The 20,874-nt window shown below is 43.2% G+C and overlaps 1 protein-coding gene across 1 annotated transcript; it reads left to right on the forward strand.

Annotated features, from left to right (window-relative positions):
* The first annotated feature begins 856 nt into the window (after window positions 1–856).
* pinx1 (PIN2 (TERF1) interacting telomerase inhibitor 1) lies at window positions 857–20,669 on the forward strand. The gene is made up of 7 exons (XM_076755603.1): window positions 857–890; window positions 1,489–1,598; window positions 1,718–1,810; window positions 1,956–2,043; window positions 2,960–3,049; window positions 7,439–7,521; window positions 19,203–20,669. The coding sequence occupies exons 1-7, from the start codon at window positions 872–874 to the stop codon at window positions 19,911–19,913; spliced, it is 1,194 nt and encodes a 397-aa protein (XP_076611718.1). The 5' UTR covers window positions 857–871; the 3' UTR covers window positions 19,914–20,669.
* The last annotated feature ends 205 nt before the right edge of the window (window positions 20,670–20,874 follow it).

Consider the following 20,874-nt stretch of genomic DNA (forward strand, 5'->3'; position numbering starts at 1 on the left):
TTCAGATGTTTATAATTGCTTGCGGTTGTGCTTTTCCTGCCAGTACAGGAAACAGCTCAACATCAAAAGCTGCTGATATGAGATACTGTGCAGCTGGGACATCACATCCATCTGCAAAAACATTATGACATCCACGTTTTGTTGCAAGAACATGTTATGCAATGCTTAGTTTGAGATGGGATTTCACAGTTTAGTTCTGGGTGGAGCTTGGCTAATGAATTAGTGGGCTGATATCAGCTGATACCAACTGATCACACACACATATATTTGTATTGGCATTTATAGTAGACGATATGCAAAATAATTTGCAGAAATTCAATGTTTTAGTCAGCATATTGAAAATGTAATATCATATATTCTGTAGTATTGTTATTATTATATATTCATATATATTAATTGTAATTACTATTATATTATTGCTGACATAATGAAAATTCTTCCCAAGTACTTCTTAGTCACAACTCTACAAACTGATTTGAGCGTATTTTTAAATAAAATAATATATTCCTAACATTTTTGTACAGCCAGATTTTCTTTACACTGACAAATCAGTATCAGTGGTACTGTAGTTTTGGGTACATCGAACTCGGGTGACCCAGCACACGTAGCATGATTTTATTGTTGTGGCTGTGTGGTTGTGGCGCCACCTATTGACCAAGCAAATCACTTGCAGTGTTACAAATGCAATAATGATTATATTGAAAGTCGAAATAATATGATAATTAATACACTTTCATCTGTATGGAATATAATGTACAACAAATATTTTTATAATTATATGTTCACGATAAACAACCAGCGTGGCCACATATTGTCTTCAGGCATTTTCTAGAACACCTACTCGATTTTCAGCCTGGTTAAGGACCCCAGGATGTCCATGCTTGCTGAGCGTACGTAAATTTCTTCTAGAGTTTTGATGAATATCTCTCTTTTTCTTTCAGTGTAACTGCATGAATTTTTATGTTTTATGTTCACAGAAAACACCACTACCACTTGTTAATACTTGACTGCATTCTGACAATATTCAGTATTTCGTATTTGTGAAAGTATTCGGGAAGCTAACATTAGCATTAGCTTTAACTACAGTATTCTGTAAACACGTGTTGTCACTTGTAACGTTGAACAGGTACTACATTAGCTTGTCATCGGCTTATTTTAGATAACTTTAGCGTCCTTCATGGTCGAATATTTTTTAATTATGTGCGGACCGTTTGTAAGAAACTATCTGTAAGCTGTCACATTGTTTTCTCAGAACACGGTCGGAATTAGGAATGTAAAGTATTGCTTCCGCTCCTGTTGTCGTGATGTTGACAGTAGCTGGCTGTCAGTCAATGTTTGCACAGACATGAGACCTAATTTGGTAATAAACTATTACAGCGCATAGAGACGCAATATCAGTCTTATCTTGATTCGAGTTGCATGTCCTGATAGTTTATGTAATGATTGTTAGACCGCTCTTATGTAATGACACTGCTGCTCTCTGTCCAGCCCGGAGGAAACAGAAGTGGTCTGTCGATCCCAGGAACAGCGCCTGGAGCAACGATGACTCCAAATTTGGCCAGAAGATGCTGGAGCGAATGGGCTGGTCCAAGGGCAAGGTGAGTGTAGACATTGATGTCTGCTGTTGCAGGCTGGGTCAGCAGTGGTATTTTGGCAGTGAATGAATGAGTTGTTGAACATTGGTGTCACATGTTGTGTCCTCTCTTTTCATGTTCAGGGCCTGGGCAGAAATGAGCAAGGCTCCACTGATCATATCAAAGTAAAGCTTAAAAACAACAGCTATGGTCTTGGAACCAATGTCAGCTATGAGGTGAGCACATTTACTATGTTAGTTTCAGGTGTACCTAATAAACTACTGGCTACTTAGTGTACGCCCATATTTATCTCCTGTATGAAAACACTATGAAGATGATCTGTCGTCAAACTGAATTGTTTTGGTTCTGCTGTGTTGACAGGATAACTGGATCGCCCACCAAGATGATTTCAATGAGCTTCTTGCTCAACTGAACAACCATCATGGTCAAAACAACAACAACAACACTGGTATGTAAAAAAATGCATTAAGATGTTTTATGTGTGTGTTCTGCACTGTTTGCAACGTCACAGGGTAAAACTCTTCAAAACCATGTCACTTTTTTTTCCCAAACTGATTAGCCCTCATGACATTAAACCTGCAGTGCAGAACTTTTGTCTCCTCCTTTTCCCTGAAAACAAGATCTCCTCCAGACGTGTTTCAAGCTGTATAGAAATTGCCTTGTTGTTTCTACTCCAACAACAGCACAACTCATGCTTGCAGGGCCTAATTCAACCCTTTAAATAGGATTTTCATTGAACGCGGACGAACTTCCCACTTTCAGCAGATGAATATGAAAAAAGCCTTCAGGTTCTAACTCACACATACATCATTCTGCACAGGGAAGCTCAAACATTCAAACTGTAGGAACGAGAGGAAAAATAGAGGAAAACTAGAGATCATGTGGTGTGTTCAAGCACTTCATTGTCCTCGGTTGTATAAAAGAAAAGTTACTTCTCAATTCATATTACACTCTATTAAATTGATGGGCAGGAAGATAAAAATTATTCTGTGCACTAAATATTTGTCACATATTGCTCACTGGCAGTGCATTCATTAAAAATGTTTGTCTTTTATTCATCACCATCTACACTTGACACCCATGTATACTTGCTTTCAGATGTAATCCCAACACTGTGGCTCTGTGTCAGACTACACCTGTTCTACACGAAATTAAAGTGCAGCTTTTTCTGGTTGGTTGTTCCACCTCTTGCACAGCAGAGGGTGCTGTACTGCAACATTTTGCAGAAAAAACCTTTGGATACAGTCACTGTCATACAAGGAACATCATCATTAACGCCATCCTGGGAAGCAAAGTGCATAAAGAATACTGTTTGTACTACATGTCATTTATATTTTTTTCCTTCTATTTCGTTTTATCTGTAGAACCTCAACCAGATGAGAAGAAATCATTCAGCTTGGAAGAGAAGTCCAAGACGTCCAGAAAGAGGGTCCATTACATGAAGTTCACTAAAGGTGGGTTTTTATCTTTTGGCAGCTCAGTGTCTTTTACAGCAGCAGACAGATAGCAGAGGGATAAACAGGAAGACACTAAATGTCACATGGTGCTTTCTTTTCTCATCGACATTACGTTGATTACCTGTAAAACTGTTTCTGTACTATCATGTAGCACATGTGAGCCAGACTGCATCAGCTGTTCATCATGTAGGTACAATTTCCATCTGAAAACATGTTGGCCTAAAATGTTTTCAGCTTTTTTAGTTCGCGACTTCATACAGGATGGACAGACAGACAGAAAGACAGACAGACAGCCTCCTTTACCTGTGGTTGAGCCATGTGCGATGCTGATCACAGCTCTGTCAGGCTGTGCTGGGTCAGTTGGCCCGGTCAGTGCTAGGGGAGGTTATTAATAACTCCCTTCTACTTTCATTACTCCTTTACACGTCAGGAAGTCAAGATTTGCTGGTCAAGGCCAGTACACTGATAGGCACGAGGAGGAATTCAGCGTTCAGGACCACTGGAGACCAGAATGAATAACCGCTATCCCATATTTTAATGCTGAGTTGCTTTACTTGGAGCATAGTTGAGTGATTACAGGCGCAATTTCTTATTAAGATTGTCAGTGCTCGCAGTAATTCTCTAAGGCCTTCTGCAAGGAAGCAAGGCACACTCATCAAATATTAACACGTGTTTAAGTAATTAATCTTTAGTCGTTTCTATTAGTGGGTTCAAATATACCTCATCAGGTCAGCGTACACGGGAAAACAAAATATCTCAACTTTTGCCTCACCTGGAAGAGCCTTTTATATTTTACGTCATTCAATAGCAACTTCCTGTTTCCTGTTTGGGGCATCTGGCATGTCCATTTACACCCCCCCCCCCCCCCCCCCCCTCAAAAAAAACAACACCTCCCAGGGGCTGTGTGACCCATTAGATGACCCTGTCAGATAAAACATGGCCTCTGTCTCTCCCCCAGACCCTCTCACCCTGTTTTTGTGATCTTAGTTTGGCAGGAGCCATAAAAAGACCCTGTCCCTGATGGATGAGATGCACCATACAAGCCCTCACTTAAGATATGAAGCACGGACATTAGGGGTGTGATGATGAGTCTTGTTTTTCTTATTTTCCTCCGGATGCTCTCCTTCCTGCCCTCACTCTTTATACATATTATATTGAAGTCCTACAACTCGGTGTGACAGCAAATTTTCGGACTCATGCAGAGGCACCAGTGCCTCAGCTCGTGTCCCATATTCAGTTTGCCACTTTGTTTGAATGCATCCATTTCATTTTTAAAGCTACGCTTCTATTTAGGCATCTCTGTCCTTACAACTACGTCCACCTTCCCCCGAAAACAGCCTCACTGACCTTGTACAAAGCACCACAAACCGTAGCTTTGTTTGTCTCTCACCACTGGACATTTGTGTTGACAGTGAACTTGGGCCTCTTTTATCGTCTTTGCATTAGGATGCACTTGTACCCCAACCTGCCATCAACTGATAAAGTCTGATCCTGCAGGGCTTTAAGTTCTAATCCATTTGAGGAGATCCTTTCCGTTATCACCACCAGCTGTTTATAAATGTCAGGGGAAGCTAAAGAGCAGGTAGCACCTGACACTGCTGCTGACATCCGCTCTCTTTCAGTGTTTTCTCAGACTTTCAGAAAGCAGAGAGGGAGGCAGCTTAGGTGATAGGAGGGTACGCAGGTGGGCATGTTTTCACTGGAATTCAATCTTAAGCCAGTTTGTGAGTCTGCAGACAGCAGACCCGTCAATTCAACTGTCTTTGGCAACGTGACACCACCTCAAGCCGTTTCTTCTCAAAGAGGCTGCAACCGTTGTCACGCAACAGAAGGGACGCTGGCGTCTCATAACCTATAAACCTGAGAGTCCAGTGCTCCGTCTGCCTGAGGTGGTCTGACATAAACTCTCAGTTGACTTCGACTGTGAAGCTGTCAGTTTTGAGACGTTTAAATGTTTGAAATATTGACGCCGCTCTCACAACAGTAGGCGGCAGCTACAGGAAAGTCTTTTTTGATCATCTTCCTTCTGTTGACGTTGCCTTACTGTGTCCAGCTTGTGGTCTGGATTGGCACGGGCAACCAAACACTTCCCTGGCAAGCATATACAGTAACCTGCCAGGCCTGTTTGCATGCTTCCACCGATTGCTCCAATGCCGGCTCCCCTCCCTGTGAAGCTGTTGCCAAGTTAAGGCTTGGTAATAGATTTAGTGTCTCTAAGCTTGTTACATGAGAGGTTGAAGAAGTCATGTACTCCTCTCATAGTTCTGGATGTGCACAGACCATCTGCAAGCAGGTAAAGGTCAGCAGTTGAATCCACATTAAATACATGATTTCGTATCCAGTCAGATCAAAAATGTTGTAAATGACTTAAAACTTACAACCTGATTCCAAAAAAGTTAAAAACAGAATGCAGTCATTTGGAAACAAACCAAAGTGTCCATGTAGTAACATCCTTTATACACTCATGTGTTCACAAAGTGTTGAACCTCCCTCCATCCTTGCTTGTGAGCGACTGAGCCTTTCCAGGTTGCCCCTTTCATACCCAGTCATGATACTATCACCTGTTACCAGTGAACCTGTTTACCTGTGGAATGTTCCAAACAGGTGTTTCTGGATCATTCCACTACTTTCACAGTGTGTTGCTCCTGTCCCAACTTGTCTGAAACGTGTTGCTGCATCAAATTGAGAATAAGGAGATATTTACAAAAATCAATGAGGTCGATGAGGTAAAACATTAAATATATTGTCTTTGCTCTGTTTTCTATTGAGTATGTCTTTTATTATGGAGACAACAAGACGAGACACTGACAAAACCACATAAGGAGGACGAGACCAATAAGAACAGTAAATACAGGCTGTTTTGGAATTGGGGAAACATTGTTTGCTTCGTCTATAACCAGACCAGTCTTGTCCAGTCATTTATTGATGACTGATTGGTTTATTGCTCTTGATATTAAATCTGTGAAAACATTGCTGCTAAAAATGTTGTGGCCACAGTAGCATCCAAGAGCCTTGTAACCATCTCCCTCTCCACCTCGGTGCAGTCCTCCTCCTTACTCTCTCCTGCTTCTTTATTGATATCCTGTTCGGGCTGGCTCCCTCACTGCCAGTGCTGAGGATTGATGGCCTTTGTTTGCGGGGAAAGGCACCAAAATCTCCGCTGCTTAGGTCTGGGAGCCCACAGCATAAACCAGTAACCCAGTTTTAATTGCTGCCTCCATCTATCACCTGTCATGGCAGCATGGCTGGTGGTTGATGCAGAATTTAACCACAGCTCTCCATCCCTTTTAATAACAAAGCACATCGCGTCTACCTCCAGTCCTGTGTTTAATACTGGTGACGTGCAGCTGGACTCCATCAGTCTTATTTAGCTTTTTTAAGTCTTTTATGAACTCATCAGATTCGTGTACTTCTCTGTAGAGCCTCAGCTTTGTGTTGGTCTGGTTTGACTAGTTATCAGTGCTGACAGTTGTTGCCATTTCAACTGTGTCCTTGGAAACCAGCATGTATTCACTAACACTTTCCACTGCACGTTAGCAGCGCTGGGCCTCATCCTGCATAATGGCACCCAGCCACCTTTTGAGCATTTGTGGGAAAAGCAGCGTTAAGCTTCTTTTTTATCAGAACACTGTTATTTGCACTTTCACCTGAAAGCCTGAGAACCTTTGACAGGTACTTCCTCATCCAAACAGCAGAAAGGTCAGATTAGGTATAATTTTATGTTCGACCCGAGTTCACTAGATGACAAACAACACAGCCCCTCCCCTCCTCATTTGTTTTAATTTTCAACGTACTTTCTTGGTTTTGCTTCTTAGACCTGCATGTGCAGCGACTTTCAAAGCCAAGCGTAGGGGGAGATAGAGCTTTAAAAGCAATAAATAACCAAATGTTATCAGAGCCCCGCTGAAGGAAGAGGATGCAGCTGTACGAACAGGACCCGGGCTTGAGACAGGCGACTGTGTGCTTCAGGAGTCTTTGAGGCCCGGCTTGAAAATGGGAATCCGGAGGCGTGGCGTGGCAGACCTCGTCGTCGGTTTATTTTTCTTTGCCGTTTTATCCCTGGAGCAAGAAGCAAACCACGCAAACCTCCCCTTTCTTTACTCAAGAGACCACCTCCTCCTACCTTCTAACCCCCAACACACACACGCACACACACAAGCACACATATGTACAGATCCAAAAACATACTTTTACCATTACAGGTTGCCTCTTAAAAACCTTTCCCCTGCATTTTAATTTGTTGTATTTATTTGTTTATTTTTTGTTGGATGTGTGTTGGGACTGAATTGTTTTTGGTCACCTTTTGGTGCATTTGGACTGTGAATTTCTGTCTCATTTTATCCTGTTACATTTGAATTAAATCTGGCCTTTTTCTATGTGTTTCAGGAAAGGATCTGTCCTCCCGTACTGAAACAGACCTTAACTGCATCTTTGGGAAAAGAGCAAACTCTGCTAAAGACCAAGAGCAGGTAAGAGATGTCCAGACTGTTTACATTATCCACGATTTGCCTTTTAAAGTTGAATTCAAGCAGCAATTTTAATTTTCCAAGATTCTAAAATATCTTGTTTTTTTTTATCATCCTGCAAACAGTGCAAATGCAGCATCTTTTAAAAAATCCAAGAAAATTGTGTCATAATTATATCCACACTAGGAAATATGATCATGACTAATACCCGCAGGCAGTCAGTCTTATCGCGTCAAAGTGCACTATATCCAGTTACAAAAGATTATGATGCACATCCCTAATCCAAACTGTAGCTCGCTGTTGTTTTTGCAGTGAAACAGTAGTAGCGCAGGCCTGTGATCTTTCTTAACGCAGCCAATGTGAAGTATGCACGGGGGGAGGAGGTGGCGTACCTCTGGCCAGGTGGCTCGAGCTTATCTGCCTCTGTCTTGGTAATTAAGGATGACCACTGGTGCTGATGCCTCCATCAATCGCTGCACTATCATATGATCCTTCTGCTTCTGCAGGGCCCAGCTCCTAAGGAGCCCATGGCCCTAGATTAGCCATGTCACAGCGTGCGGCTTTAACACTGCCAACAGGCCACTGATGGCAGCAAGAGCACCTAAATCCACTTAAAGGATTTGCACTCTTAACCCCGCACTCCTCTCTGCGCACTTCCTCTCTTCTCTACTTCTGTCTTGGAGCGCTCACATCAGGTAGTTATGATGCCGGCGGGCATTATTAAAGGCAAATCAAAATTGGGGTGAGGTGTGCAGAAATCTGAAATGATGACGCTTGCAAGAAAAAAAAAAGTTCTCATTTTGCTCTTGGCAGTGGTAGTTGGTCACTTCAAACGTCACTTTGCCATTTGGCGTTATGCTGGCTCTCATGCTTTTCAAATGTAGCTTACAGGCTCAGACAGGTGCAAGTTGTAGTTCCAGTGAAACCTTTTTATTAAATTAACCTGTGGTTCATCTTTTCCAGTCATTATTTTAATTAGAAATGGGATGCCTTGGAATAAAAGTTATTATTTTTATTCAGAAATGGAACCTGAAATTTAAACATGAGTATCTGCTAATGGAGGTATAAATTTACAGAGCTATAATTGAGTCACACCGTCCATCCACCGGCTTCAGTTGAAAATACTGACAAATAGAATCATCACGTTGAATAAGAATTGCATATTTACTATCATAATAATTTCTGCAGCAAGATTCATGAGAACATTTTTAGATCTCAGATGTTTTGGATGCTCACAGATGGGACTTCATGCTCATGAAAAATCAGCCTCACAAGTTCTGCTGACCCCCAACAGAACCAGAAGGACAATGACAAATGTCGCTTTTGGACTCAGAGACCCAGAAGAGCCTCTTGCTGGCCTCCTCTGTTTATCTCAAGCATTTAGCTTGAAGAAATTGGCATCTTAAAATCCATAAATTGCACAAGGAAAAACCTTCTCTATTCCCCTACAGGTGCCGAGCCATAACATCACAATGGCTGCTGCTCCCTCGCTGATTAACATTGGAAATGCGAGCAATACACACCGTCATTTTCTCCCTAATCGTTTGGTTATGGGTTGTTATTTTTCAGCCAGGAGGGACACCATTGACCATATCGAAAACACTGAACACAATTACAATGGCTTCCCATGAGGCCTTGTGTTGAAGCCCAGCAACATCTGAGGTTACTGGGAAGAGGTAAAGAGGGTGATGGACCAATCAAGCTCGAGGCATTGTGCGGGATCTCCTGCGAGTGTGTCCATGACTCTGCCAGTGACCCTCGGCGCACCCTGATCTGTGCTTACAGTACTGCTGCAGCACATAATTTGCTCTGCAGTATACACACGTGCAGTAATGTGAACACCCTGAAGAGCCGTGTTCCTAAGCACTGACGATTATCAACATGAGGAGCTTCGGCTCTGTGGTTGAGTTGGTTTGCAGCCACCGGTCATATTATCACATATCTGCATCCTGACAAGGTGAGGCCAGGAGGCTCGACCAAATCTGGATGGGCTCCTCCAGAACTGCCCTCCTTCCCTCTCAGGAATCTTCACCCACCACCCACTGCTGTCTCCCCAGCCTCCTTTCCACCAGTCCCCCACTGCTGGGGTCTTCCTTCCTCCCGCAGTGATGTGCTTCCTGCTCGCCTCTTATCGCGGCTCACAACGCTCCCTGAAATGCAGACAGGCAGACACACACATGCACGCGCGCACAAACACACTCAGCTGTCCCACAGGCCTCTGTTCATCAAAGGCAACGCTACATGTGATGAAAAAAACATATGAGCACACGGGACAGATTATGAACTCCTTTTGGTTGGATGCAGGTAGCCAATAAGGCTCAACTGTCATTGTGTTTCACCTGCACTAGTTTTCTTATTATGTTCAGATGTAAACCTCCAGTCCCGACGGCAGCGTTGTTATTATGGGTTAAAATCTCCTTTTTTATATACAAATATAAGCAATTTGTACTTAGATGTGTTAAAGTTGAAACTGAAAGATAAGAGTTTATGATACAAGTATAATCTCAGTATAATCAGTCCAGTACAACACCAAACTATGACCTGATTAATAAACATTCAATTTTCCAACAATGTCAGCAGAAACTGAATAGAAACTGTATTAAAGGTAGAATCTGTGGCTGAGCTGTTGTATTGAATTCCTATAGATTGCACAGTTAGGAAAGTGGCCACTGAGTGTACACACCTAAGTTCATTACACTTGCGCAGAATTACTAATTATTAAATAAAAGCCTCTATCTACAAGATGAATGGATGAAGAGTGTTTCACTCACAGCCTCTTTCCACCTTACAGCGCAGCCACCTGAAAATGTATGCTTAAAACCATTATTTACACTTCCTGACCGGTGAGGGCTATCCAGTGGTGGTGGAGCACCTGTCCATCTACACGGCTCTCTGTTATCCATCACCCATCCCACGCTTGCGAGCCCCCTCCATCTCCTGCCTCCTCTTGTGCCCCTCAACACAATTACTCACAGCATGACAAACGACAGGCGCTCTCTGCCGAGATATCAAAAAGCCCCGGCCACTTCTAAATGAAGGCACTTTGGCAGCCCTGTGCTCCCCCTGCTTATCGGCGGGCGAGCAGTGCCCCTGGCCATCCTGCGTCCCCCTCTCCTTCCCCCTCCCTCTCCACCACCGTGCCCTCCTCAGGGGGTTTAGTTAGGGGAGCCACATGGAGGGCCAGCCCGGCTTGATTTATCTCCCTTGCCCCTCTGCCCGGCCACTCAGGCAGGCCGAAAGAGCCGACGAGGCTCCAACGGGCCTCAGCTCGAAAGCCCGGCATTAGCTGAAATAAACCATTCTGCCGCCCAGTGAAAAATGTCCTCTGATTGGCTAATTAATCAGTCAAAGGGGAGCGACGCGGCTTGTGACTTGAGGGACCCAAGCGGGCGACCGCAGAGGGCCTGCTGATAAATAGACTCCCCGCCGATTCATACATCAACAAAAGTTAGTCATTTTTTAAAGCCGCCAGCTCAGATGAGAGGGGGAAACAAGCCGCAGTTTTATTTTTCCACCTACGTTCTCTTCTACATTTCCTTTTTTTAGGGTGTGTGTGTGTGTGTTTTGAAAAAGACAAAATTCAATTTCATCTTCTCTGGATTTTTTTTTTTTTTTTTTTTTTTTTTGGTGGCAGTCTTATGATCTTATGACTGTAAAACGACCGAGCCTTAAATAGGCACATTCATACTTTTGTCATTGTAATAAGTGTGAAAATAAATTCTAAATTCATTTGGTCTTGCAGATATTGAGTTTGCGAAGAATCCCTCTCTATCATTTGACTTTAGCTTCATGTAATCACTGAACTGAATTTTCATTTTTCATTCAGGCCCTTAATCAACACAAAAAAAAGAGCAGATCTGTAATGAATTAAGTTTCACAGCCAACTAACAGATACGATGATTTCACTATTAGAAATATTAATTCTGTTTCAACATCGACCCGTTCTGCAGTTCTGTACTCCCTAAAATGTCATGGAAGAAAAATGGTTGATTATAATTGGGTACAAGGCTTGTTTTGACGTCTGAACCCTCCACTCAGACAGTCGGTATGGCGCACCCTGCTCTGGGTCAGCGTGACCCCCGCGGCCTATCCCACTCCCACTCCTGCTCAGGCACAAAGGGCCGAGGATCACGCCTCATCGGGTGGCACCTGTTGCGAGTTTTTCCTGCCCACGCGTCGTCCACATGAAGGATCGCATGTCAGCGGGGGCTCCCCTGACACCACCATCTTAAGGAATATGGGACAGGGGCGGTGCGGGTTGGGGGCTCGAGCGTTTGGCAGATGCTTCTGCGAGGCGCCAGGGAGCCGATGGGCGGAGTCGAGCGGGCGAAACTTTGCTGATGGCGCAGAAGTAAAATATCTTTTTGGTACAGAAACTGTCTGCAACTCCAGCACAGGTTGCACAGGTTGCTGCTGAGGCCTGTGAGCAGTGACGTGTGGCAGTGTTGGACTGATGTTTTTAAAGTGTGTCACAATTATCAGTAAGTGGGCTGTTTGATACAGATAAGACATGAAAGAGTTCCATTAACATGTCTTTAGCTGCTTTAATCATTTAAGGCGTCTTTTTTTATTTCAGCTTCACTTCATAAAAGTAAGCAACTGCTTTACTATTTTTAACCCTGATTCCAAAAAAGGTGTGTTCATGTGCTGATATCCTTCATGCAGTCATGTGTTCACGAAGTGGTGAACCTCGTTCCCTCCTCGCTTGTGAACGACTGAACCTTTTACCAATGAACCTGTTTACCTGAGGAATGTTCCAAACAGGTGTTTTTGGAGTGTTTTACAACTTTCCCAGTCTGTTGCTCCTGTCCCAACCTTTTGGAAATGTCTTACTGCAGAAAAATTCAGAATAAGCATATATTTACAAAAAATAATGGAGCTGATGAGGTAATTTTCCATCAGTAGACAAAACCTAATGAGGACTGTCTTACATGTGGTTCATACTGTAAATATATATATATAGTTTTATTGTTACCTTTAGAGGGTTAACTGTCGTCTGTCCTCTTAGTAACATGATTATTCTTCACTTCCTGCAGAGCTCCACTGCATTGTATGGCTGACAGTATAAATGGAAATCCAGCACCAAAGCAGAGGAGTTTCTTTTGGCTCAGTTGTCCGTCAGCTTGCAGCATTGATCTGTTGAAAGGGGATGCCGGTGTAAACGTTGTCGCAGTGTGGTTGGAGCGCTTTGAATGGGCCGGTGCACTCATGCAGGGTGCTGGGCTGATTGTGAAGCCGAGGAGCTCTTATTCATTCTCAGATAACATCTAATTGCTCCAAGCGAAAGCTCTCCCTCTCTTGAGCATGTTTGTTGACAGGCCCTTTTGCTTCTGCCGCCGAAAATATCAAGACCCGCCAAGTCACCGCGCCCCCCCCCTCACAAAGACACACACATTTACCACCTACCTCCCTGGCAGTTGTGTGGACTGCTCCCTCCTGGCCATGCCAGCTCGCTGACACTTACAGATTAGCGCAGGACAAAAAAGAAAAAGAGGGCGTCCGTCTCTTAGTTACGGGCCTAAACTAGAATACACGAGGCCGGGGTAATTACCGCCTGGTGAAGCTAACCGCCCAAAGATTTCCAGCCCTCTTGGCTGTTTACAGCCACCGACTACCGTTTAATCACTGACTCTTTAATCTAATAAATCACAGCTGGGGAAAATAATCACTGCATCTTCCTCCTCGGGGGTTGGGGTGGGGGGACCCCGACGCTCTTGAGGGGGGCATTGTCGGCAAGCGTTTGCTATGTTGAACAAGCACAGGGCAGTCACGCTGCATGCATAATGTTGTCTTCATTTGTTACTTATGATAAACGTTCCCGCACCGGCCACAAAGTGCAATTTTTCAAATCCCTCTTTTTTGTGTTTTGTCTTAACTACACACAGAAAGTATGCCTTTAGAAAAAGTATTGTTTTCTGGAAGCTTCCATGTGTGGCATTTAATGCATTTATGGTACATCATTTTACGCTTTCTACCTTTGTTACCGCGTGTAGATATAATTTCTGTGGAGGATAAAGATAAATATTAGTATTAGTATTGATGGTCAACTGAAGGGTTTGCTTATTTACAGGGAATAAGGCATCAGCCTGTTTTTGTGTCCGCCCACATCAGCCTCATGAAGGATGGGCTCCTGGACTTGTGTGCTCATCAGGGAGAGACAGCTGGCTAATCAGGGCCTGATCCATAGACCTTGAGTATCGCCAAATTTATTATTGTGGCAGGACAATGAGGGCACACTCATGCAATTACAGACCCAACCAATATTGGCTAGAAATTATTGAAAAAGAAAAAAAAAACAGCAAGTAATGCAAACAGGCAGTTTTTTAAGGAAATAAATGAGCAGCTGCAGCTTTGTCAAATGCTAATTAACATGTGAGCCAGAGGGCGACTTTATACCTTTGAGTAGCTGATTGGGTAACCTCCTAATATTTGTATGTTTCAATAACTTCTAGTAAGTCTAAAAGTTTGAGTTTTTGAGTTTTGAGTTTTGTCCATTCTATGAAGTTTAGATTTTTCATGAAAGTATAACAAGGCCACATTTTTCAGGATTTCTGTGTTGTTTTTAAACCTCGTACACACATTGAAGGACTTGAAGGGCCGGTAGTTCGCGGAAAGGCTGACCTCGTTACCCTTTTTTTTTTGGAATTACCATGAAATAGTCAGGTGAAATATACGGTCTGTGTACTGCAGATGCCCCAGTTTCCTGGTTTATTTTCTAAGCAACCACATATTTTATCAGTGCATCAGGAAAAGCTGCTGCCAAACCACCAATGCTTTGAGTTCTGCATTAAAAGTGTCCCTGTTACAATCCACAGCATCGGGATGAGGACAGATCCGGACGTTTATATTGGTTTGTTAAAAGCTCCATTGAACAGTTTGGTGATGATCAGCACAGCGAGTGACTGAGTCGTGGAAGTAGAAACAGATTAACAGCAGTCAGCGGTTTCATTTGAAGTGATCCACACGGACTGTGAGGGTCAACAAGTGGTGCCAACTGAGCCGCCATCTTTCCATCCGTACTGACACTCATCTCTTTACACATTATATGCAAAACTCTGCCTGCAGAGCCATTCAGCTGCGAAAAAAACATCTGGATTATTTAACTGATTTAGTTTTTAGGGCTTGCTTTTGTGTACGCAAGCACTTTACTGTACACCGAAGCTGAACAATGTGTGGGAAAAATTAAAACAATAACTGGATTGGACTTCGTGTTAGCAAAGACTGTAGAAAAGGCCTCGGATTGGGATCAGAAACGTTAATCAGGACGTCTCTAAAAGTATTGATTTTGGATTTTTTTTTTTCTCTCTTTCAGAATAAGTAGACAGGAAGCAGCTTTGCTTGCTCCCTAAAGGTTTCAGATCTAGACATCGTGTCAGTAAATTGAAGTTCAGTGCATTTCTCTGCAGATCTCGCCGAGTCAAAAAAGTTTCACGTGCACTCTGGTGAACCTTTTCCACCGTCCCTCTGCTGGCTTGATCGACTCTCCTCCTGAATGTGTTGGCCTCGGCATCTTGGCACCTTGGCACACGTCTTACCGCTGGCTTTCCATCGGCTACATTAGCAGGGAGAGATAGAACTGGAGTGTCTTGAAGGAGGTGGCCTGTTGAATGTCTTCCCACCCTCTCCTTTTCTCTGGGACCCTCTGCGGGCCCTCCCTGTGTTCCTTGCCCAGCCCCAGCCCCCGCCAGGGGAGAGAGTGGAGCAGGAAGGGCCCGATAGCCAGCCAGGCCGCTCCTCTGCCGAAGGAGCCTTATCTCAGAACTGCACACAGTGCACTGAGCGCATCCTTTTCCTGGGGTTCTGGGTCCTGGAGGAGGAGGAGGAGGAGGAGGAGGAGGGGGAGGAGTAGACATGGCTGGATATAGGTGTGTTCTCCAACCCTCCACTCCTCAACCCCACTGTGTTGTAGCCCAGGACTGCCTTTTTCAGCTGTTCTTGTCTAGTTCCAGCAATTATGTAAACTGATTTTATAAAGTTGGCCGTGTCCCTTCTTTAGCTGTAGGTGTAAAAGGGAAATCTCTGTTTTTACTCTTATAGGAAATGAACTTAGCTGTGCAGAATTTGGCTCAGCAGTTAAATCATAAAAAATGAAAAATATATATGTATATTTTTGAGTTATTTCTGTGCTTAGATCCTCGGACTAAACTGTATGTAGACGGTTTAGCCTTTTGTTGCTTCCCCTGACATCAGCTGAATGAGTAAAATAAGACACTGACAAACTGTGAAAATGTAGAAATGGACTCCAAACATCTGCTGAAAGAAAAAATACATGAAGCCACAGCTGACCACAACTAAAGACTTTCTGCAGCTGCTGATGAACAGCCTGAAGTAATTCTCTGTGCTGCAAGGCTTTTTACTGTGAGTCAGTCCAATTCAGGAAGGAAAATCAGCATCGCAGTACTTTCATTTGATATGAAGTAATAAATACATTAAAAAAAGACGATTCTTAAAGAAAACATCAGAGGTCTTGAAGAAAAGGAAAGTGTCTGTAACTGAAAAGTTCCTCATATTTTTGTTTTATTAATACTGTAAATCATGACCATTTACTTCAAGAATTTAGAAAGGAAATGAAAATGATAGTATACTGACACTGCAGTGCTCACTTTTATATTATAAAACCTCCGCCAGAGCTTGTTTTTATGTGTAATTGCTGTATTTTGTGGCTGCTCTTCATCATCTAAATATTTCAGCATGAAGCTTGTATCAGGATACACACGTGTTCTGTATGCTCTGACACGCACGCAGAATTAGTCACGGATACAAACAGTCCAGAGAGAATAACACACACCTGGAAATAAGGAAACAAGATCTCAAACATTACTGCCGAGTCGTTTCTTAGTAACACGTTAACCCTCAACAGAAATCTCCAGGGCTGCCAGTGATGCTGACTGGACCTTTAGGTTTATCTCCATACTGTGTGTGTGTGTGTGTGCGTGTGTGTGTGTGCGTGTGTGTGTGTCCAGCACAGCGCTTTCCCTGCTGTCGGATCAGGGTCTAATGGAGATCCCCAGGCAGTAAGGAACGAACCACATACCAGGTTCCAGCCACTTTCCCTGATGAAGGAGATGTTTCTCAGTCACTCTCCTTCTCCTGCTTCTCCCCTCGCTCATTCACACTCACCCCCTCTCTCTCTCTCTCTCTCTCTCTCTCTCTTGAGAGTAATTTCACAGGCAGTTCTAAAGTGGCCCCCAGCCATCTTCCCAAATCCCAGTTACATGTTGTTTGGCGCTGTCAGCTCTAAGCCCCATCTCCACTCTCCCAAGCAGAGAGGATGCCATTGTGCAGTAACAGGGAGTATAGATTTTCTCTGGGAAGTTGGAAAGTTTTGTTTAATGGCACCTCACCTGAAGGGCCTTATCCCTCTTGTTAGAAGTTCGGGGGTTCTTTCTAGTGGAGGTCTGAGGTGGCGGAAAACTTAGCGGTCCATTTCAACGCCTGCCTTGTCATTGAGCCTCAATCGTGTGCTCTGCTTCTCAAGCCGTCCTTTTTAGATGTAATGCAGTCGAGAAAATCTGCAGCGACTCGTGTAACACTCGTGTGTTATACACCAAATTTGATTTTATAGCCAAAAAACAAAATCTGAACCCAGGGTGTGTTCGCAGAGCTGTCACTGCTTACCATATTAATCAATATATTAGGCCGCAAAAACAATGGTTGTTTCCCTTATGGAAGTATATTGACTATGGAGAGCCTTTTAGTGGGTTAAGACTAATAGCTTGTAGGGTTTCACTGAAGTCCCTGGTGGCTAGTTTAAAAGAAATGACGTGTGTTTTTTGTATGTATAGATAAATACAGACGCAGCGTACTTCAAGCTCCAGAGGAAGCGCGGTGCATACAGTCACTCTGCATTTCAGTCCATTCAGGTCCCACAAGACCTGCTCGGATCCGCATCCACATTGTTTCACCGGTCCATCAGTTAGCTTGTCTGTCTCAATCCGCGTTGAGGGTCGAAGTACTTTAATCCGAATGTAAAAGCTTAAAGGCCAAACCGTGAGGTGACTCGGCACGACGCGGCGTTTTCAGTTCATCTCTAATCCGTGGGGTTAGAAAAACGGCGTCTGCTTCACCATCTCTGAGGTAGCACACGGAGCGGCGGTATTGTTTAGTGCGATTCTCAGGAGGAGCCTCGGCATTCTTCTGGACAAATCATTATGCATTGAGTAGGCCATTAGGAAAATGAAGACAAATGGGTCGCAGGGGTGAGGTGACAAATTGTTCATGCTGGAGAGTTAAAACCTAGACGGTGTTGGAGCTCACAGTTGTAAAGTTGGCCCTGTTTTATAATGTAGCCTGAAAGGTTGGAGAGATGTGTGTTTTAGCAGATCTCCTCCTGACTGCCTCACTGGAATCAGTAGAAAGCTGTTTTTCGTCGTTCTCTGACGTTTCCTTGCTTATTGGCAGCCTGTTCCTTCATCTGCTGCAAACGTTGCTCAGTTCTGTAAATGTTGCAGGGGGAAAAGTCTCATCTGAAAATGAAGATGACATATGTCAAACACCAGAAACCTGCATCGGCCAAGGAGAATAATGACCAAACACGCTGTGAATTGTCACCAGATATTTGAGAAAAATAAACAGCTTCCTGTTTGAAGGGCGGTTAAGACCACACATCGGCAACAAGACTGTAATCTCAGGCTGGTTCGGGTCCAGCTGGGGGTCTTTGTTGTGGTTCACACCTTCTCTTGTTTCCTCTCTGTATCTGCAGTGTCACTGTCCAGTGCAAGCAAGATGCCAAAAAACAAAGTGACTTTAATCATTGATTTAAATAATTACTCTATAATAAGTATTTTTGTCTTTGGTATGAAATTTTGTCACTGTTTTTTCTAATTAAATTCGCCATTTATTTAAAAAGAGAGAAGTCATACATATGACTGCTATAAAAAAGATTTAAAGATTAAAGATTTAAAGATTTAATCGTAAGGTTTGCAGTTTATTAACCCAGGTGAAAAAATACTTAAATAATACCTTTTGAAGAATCTACAAACTTTGTGCTAGTTTTGCTGCCTAGTAGTCCTTGAATACCACCTAAGTAATACTTTAGTAAGTACACTTAAAATGAAGTGGGATTAAAGTACATTTTAATTAAGCATGCTAAATAGTGTCTAACAGAGTACGTTAAAATAAGTTTACTTCATTACTGTTAAAAGTATTTAGAATTTAGCACACCTTTTGGAAGTACATTTAAGTACAAATTATAATACACTGACAATAAAGTACACTTTTTATAAGTACTTTGAAATACCACTTTCGGTATTACAGAATTAGTATTAAAAGTATACGTCAAATATACTTTAAATTTAGCACAAAAGTGTTAGCACAAAAGCTTAGGTGATGTCCACTCTCAGGCCTCCATCGGGCTCATAAACTATTGTTTCACACGACATGAGGAGCCGTCACAGAGGATGACAGTGACACACAGCTGGATGTGTGGCGCTCGCTGTTGTTGTAAGACGCTGATGATAAATGCTTATTTTAAGGTGATCCTTTAACACCTATTGTTGCATCAACATCCTATTTTGGCTTCTTCTCACTCACCAAAATCTGTGTGGTTAATCTCTGCGTGATGATTGACGATCACTTAAGCTCCTCTGGTCACCATTGTGTGCTGTCTATTTCTGTGACGCGTCTCTAAATGCTGCATTAAATCCTAACCTGTCCCCTTATTTGTGTGTTTGTTTTTGGTCTAGGGGAGCAACATCAGTGATTCTCAGGGTGAGACGGAGGCGGCTTTTACTCCTGCTTCTTCTGAACTGGATACGGAGTCCATCACCAAGACTGTGACCAGCGCTCTCAATATGCAGCAGTATTTTGCACAGCGAATGGCCCAGCTGAAGAAGGCTCGCGGACACACCCACAGCACAGCACCCTCAGAGGCCAACGAGACATCGGGTCCATCCGAGGAGCCCAGTCCCACCCACAGCAGCAACGACGGTTCAGAGGAGCCCAAAAAGAAAAAGAAGAAGAAGAGCAAAAAGTCAGCAGATGAGCAGGAAGTGGCAGAAGAGAACAGTAGCGCTGCTATTGTAATAGAGGACAATGAGGACCAACCGCAGGAGCGTCCGGGGAAAAAGAAGAAAAAGAGGAAAAGGGTCGAGAACGAAGGAGCTACAAATGAGAACTGTAGCTCCACCTCTGGTGTGGAGCAGAACTGTGAGGAGCTGCCTCCATCCAAGAAGAAGAAGAAGAAGAAGAAGCTTAAGAACAACGATCAGGAATGCGAGCTACTAAATGGACACGGGCCAACAGAGGGTCAAAGTGTAGCATCTGAGGTCGCTCACAAAAAGAAGAAGAAACACAGAGCGGAGCAGGTGGACGCTGTAGTAAAAGAGGAGGAGCAGGAGCTGGTGGAGAAGAAATCCAAAAAGGACAAGAAAAAGAAGAAGAAGCATCAAGAATAGGTGGCATTAATAAAAATGGCTTCCAGTTCCACCAGTCCTAAAAGCCTCAGGGGGACGTGGCACTCATGTCATCCCGTCATCATAAACATGATCGATGGGCGGGTTCATTATCTTTATGAGCAAATCAAATGTCTTTTATATACAATACGATAACCTGTTCATGAAGAACACTCGGCTACATGAGGAGGAAAGGGAGGTTAGACATTTGATCTCATTAAAAACCTCAAAGTGTCCAGTAAAGCCACTGGGATACAACACTGTTGCAGCAGATGGCAAAATGGCACAACTTAAAGAAAGAGTTACAGTATTTTGGTAAATACCCGTTTGCTTTCTTGCTGAAGGTTAGATGAGAAGATTGATGCCACTGTCATGTCTGCACGGTAAATAGAGAGTTAAGAAATTCTGTGTAGCGTATGTGTGAGATGGCGTCAGAGGCGGTGCCGTTGTTCCTGTCAGGCACAGCCGGGCTTCTCTTATTGAATAAAAAGGCTCCAAATTGTTGATTTCTAACATACCACCAAATAATTCGAGAAACCTTTATTTCATGTTTTATGAACCATATAAAAAAAAAGCTTTTTTTTTTTTTTTCAAAATACCACCATTTGTGTCTCAGCATCGTAAATGCATCAACATTACTATTTATTGAAGCAGTTTTCACAGTGGATTGTATTAAGCATCTTTGTCCAGTTCAACATCTGCCTGATACATTAACTTGAACAGGATCATACCTTTTTTAAATAAATCCAAATAGACATGAATGCAGGTGTTTGTTTTTTCTTTCGTGGGTGGAGTGAAATGTAGGCACTGCATACAGTATCGGCTGTCGAGGTAAACTGGAAACGACAACAGTCACCATTTCCACTTCCAAATGTGATTTACGGCCTTACGAAATATTGTCTTTGACATGACAGATAAAATCTTAACAAGCCAGTCTCGTGGGTGGTGTGAGTCAAAGGAGGAA

Source organism: Chaetodon auriga, chromosome 18 (assembly GCF_051107435.1).
Source record: "Chaetodon auriga isolate fChaAug3 chromosome 18, fChaAug3.hap1, whole genome shotgun sequence".
Lineage (NCBI taxonomy): Eukaryota > Metazoa > Chordata > Actinopteri > Chaetodontiformes > Chaetodontidae > Chaetodon > Chaetodon auriga.